Source organism: Etheostoma spectabile, chromosome 3 (genome assembly GCF_008692095.1).
Source record: "Etheostoma spectabile isolate EspeVRDwgs_2016 chromosome 3, UIUC_Espe_1.0, whole genome shotgun sequence".
NCBI classification, from domain to species: Eukaryota; Metazoa; Chordata; class Actinopteri; order Perciformes; family Percidae; genus Etheostoma; species Etheostoma spectabile.
This window is the reverse complement of record NC_045735.1, coordinates 23264717-23267834: the sequence shown is the minus strand read 5'-3', so window position 1 is coordinate 23267834 and position 3118 is coordinate 23264717. Positions and strand designations below refer to the sequence as shown.

The 3118-nt window shown below is 40.1% G+C and overlaps 1 protein-coding gene across 1 annotated transcript in view; it reads left to right on the top strand.

Moving 5' to 3' along the window:
* alkbh8 (alkB homolog 8, tRNA methyltransferase) overlaps window positions 1–1974 on the top strand; it is a 14122-nt gene extending 12148 nt beyond the window's left edge. The window contains exons 12-13 of the mRNA XM_032511944.1: window positions 102–1367; window positions 1635–1974. Of these exons, the coding sequence (XP_032367835.1) occupies window positions 102–851 (750 nt within the window). The 3' untranslated portion in view covers window positions 852–1367; window positions 1635–1974. The remainder of the gene's footprint in view (window positions 1–101; window positions 1368–1634) is intronic.
* The last annotated feature ends 1144 nt before the right edge of the window (window positions 1975–3118 follow it).

Here is a 3118-nt window from a genome sequence, read left to right as displayed (position 1 = left end):
AATCTTTTGGATTTGGGTCTGGATTTACAGGCTATTACTTAGCGGTATGTGGTTAAAAAATACTGGTAGAAATGGTAATATAAATACTTTGTGTGTTGTAGGAGCGTCGGCTGGCAGCAGTGAAGGAGCTAGTGAGACTTTTGAAGCCTGGAGGTCGAGCGCTCATCTACGTTTGGGCTTTTGAACAAGAGTACAACCAGCAGAGGTCCAAGTACCTCAAAGACCAGAACAAAGAGCATCCTGAGAACCCCAGTGCAGAAGACAGCCAGGAACCTCACGAGAAATTGAGTAGCCGTAGCAGCAGACCTTCAGAAGACAACTACAGGCCTGTAGAAAAAATACAAGATGTGACTGATGGCAAACTTAGTGTGCACACCAACCGCACAGCATTTAACACGCAGGACCTTTTGGTTCCGTGGCATCTGAAAGAGGGGAAAAAACGAGTGGACGAAAAATCAGGAGAGGGTGCGAAGAAGGATAAAAGGAAAGAGATATCCAAAAAGACTTCAGGTAACACTTGCTCAGCCTGTAGTTCAAGTTCCATAGCCCAGTTAGACAGTAACCTTGATCCCAGTCCAGGCTTTGACTCCAACATGTCTTCTGGATCACATCTTGACACCAGTGATGTCTCTAAACCCAGTCCTAGTTGCGACACCAGTCGGACCTCTAGTTCTACTCTAAAGTTGGAGTCGGAGAGCAGCCCAGCGGCCGTTTATCACCGCTATTACCACGTGTTCCAGCAGGGGGAGCTGGAGCAGCTGTGTGGTCAGGAGGCTGGAGTCCGTGTGCAGAGCAGCTACCATGACCAGGGAAACTGGTGTGTTATATTAGAGAAGGACTCGGGGAGATGAACTGACACACTCATTCATAATAATTTAGCTACAAATACATATTTGAACAAGAGAGTTAATGTAATCTAATCAAAGACTAAATTTAAGGGTACTTTATTTGTTTAAATGCAGACAAGTGCGCAAACAAGTGTCATGAAATAAAAGTAATAAGTTCACAAAATGCAAGCCTTTGTTGTGCTTTAACTTCTAGCATCATTTCTAGTGTTGACCTCAACAGTCCTGTATTCCACTTTTGCAGAAAATAAATGCAGCTAACTGAAATGAACCTGAAGGTAGTTTGAGGGGATGTTGAAAAGCACAGGTTGTAAACATACTCTGGTTCTGTGTAACCCAATGGTACAACCAAGGCTGCTCAACCTTCTCCAGAGTGCATGCACTGCACAGCGGATTGCCAACAGTAATCTATGTCTCACCACTTTGACCTCTGTGTCTGCTCTGAATTGACTGAGCTGTAACTAAGCTGTAAACAGCGTGTGCCCGACTTTTTCAAGTTAAAGGGCGAATGTGTAACACAAGGTGTCATGACCTGGCTCAAAGGCATGACAAAAGGTGGAGAACACACATGTTTGCTCAATTAAATCCAATTCATTGAAATAAACAATGAGAAATGCGCAATCAGTTAATCAGTAATGTGTTTGCAAGGCTAGAATGCGAAAGTAACTAAATCCAAACAAAAAAAAGAGGGGGAGAGAGACAGAATGACTGTCCAAGCACTCTTTTTTTTTTTTTTTTAGTTATTTTAGCAACCAAAGGAACTTAATAGGCTTATGAGCTATCACAAAGGCGTTTCAGGCTGTGGGGGGATTTGTTAACATTAAAGAAGCAGAACTATATAATTAGTTTTTCTCTTTTTAAAAATGTGTCTGACATAGATTATTGTCCAAGCCATGTAATAACATTACTGTGAAGTACTTTATCATAGGTTAGACATCACAGTCCTTGAAAATGCATTTTGCGTAAAAATAGACACAGTGTGTTTCCTGAAAAGAAAAGGCAATACAGATTTAAAGTTTAAACAGTTTTTAATGGAATCTAAGCAGTGCCTTTTGCTTCTCTAGCACATTTCTTTTGCCAGCCTTGAATCATACAGTCAGTAAGTACAATATAATTTATACATTTTTGTGGTACACAATTTACAATATAATGTGACAACAGAATTTATTTGATTTAAAATTTTATTTAACTGAAATAAGTGGTTGTATTGTTGCTAGTTGATTTAGTGTCAATCAATACTGTATTTCAATTTAGATCTGGTATAATGGAACACTAAAGCATGTCAGTCTATCTGTCTTACACTTGCACACGTTAATACTACATCCTATTAACAAGACACGTTTTACCAGTCGGCTGTCAAGACGTAGGTTAATGGGGTGATTGTGGTGAATTGTGGCTCAGTTATTTGTTATAGCCCCTCTGTGGCAGCTTGTTAAACGGTCAGCAGCTCGGTAAATTACCCTTGTGGCTCCTCATTCCTCCGGGACCCACACAAACAAACACTGCGGGACTAAGGTGAGACGTGGTTTGGTGGCTTTTATTGACAGTGGTTAATTTATTAATGTGAAACAATATGCTTTCTCTTTGTGTGTTTGTGTGCTACTACTACTGGTCAGTCCATGTCCTTATAGTGCTTGGCTCAAGCAATTATTGAGGGTTTGCTCACAGTATGGCAAGGATTATAATATTCAATTTAATGTAAAATAAAGCATGGTTGTAAGAAGCAAAGAGGAGGTTAATATTTCCTAGTTATCCAGTTGTGTGATATTCCTCTCATATCAAGGAAATTAAATATCTTGGTCATTTTATAACTGAGGATTTAAACGATGACAGAGACATATAGCCTACAGACAGTGGTGTCTGCTCAGGCCAACAAATCGCTTCGCAAGTTTAGTATGTTTTCTGCAACTGAAAAATAAACTTATTTAGAGCTTTCTGTACTCCATTGTATACAGCTCATCTCTGGTGGAGCCACAGGAACAGTAGTCTGTGATGACTCTATGTGGCATGTAATGATGCAATGCGGCAGCCGTTTCCAGTCCCCAGATGGCATAGTGCCAGCTTAATTGTTTGTAAATGCTGGTATTTCTGCATGCGAGGCACTATTGAGGCAATTGATGTAGGCATGTACTCTAACACTCTTAGTAAGAGCTGCGTTTAATTTTCATCTACAGTAAACTCAGAAAACACTGGCATGACAGCTTGTACACACATTCTTAAAATGACAGATGCATTGTATTTTGCATAGATAGATAGATATTTATTGATCCCCA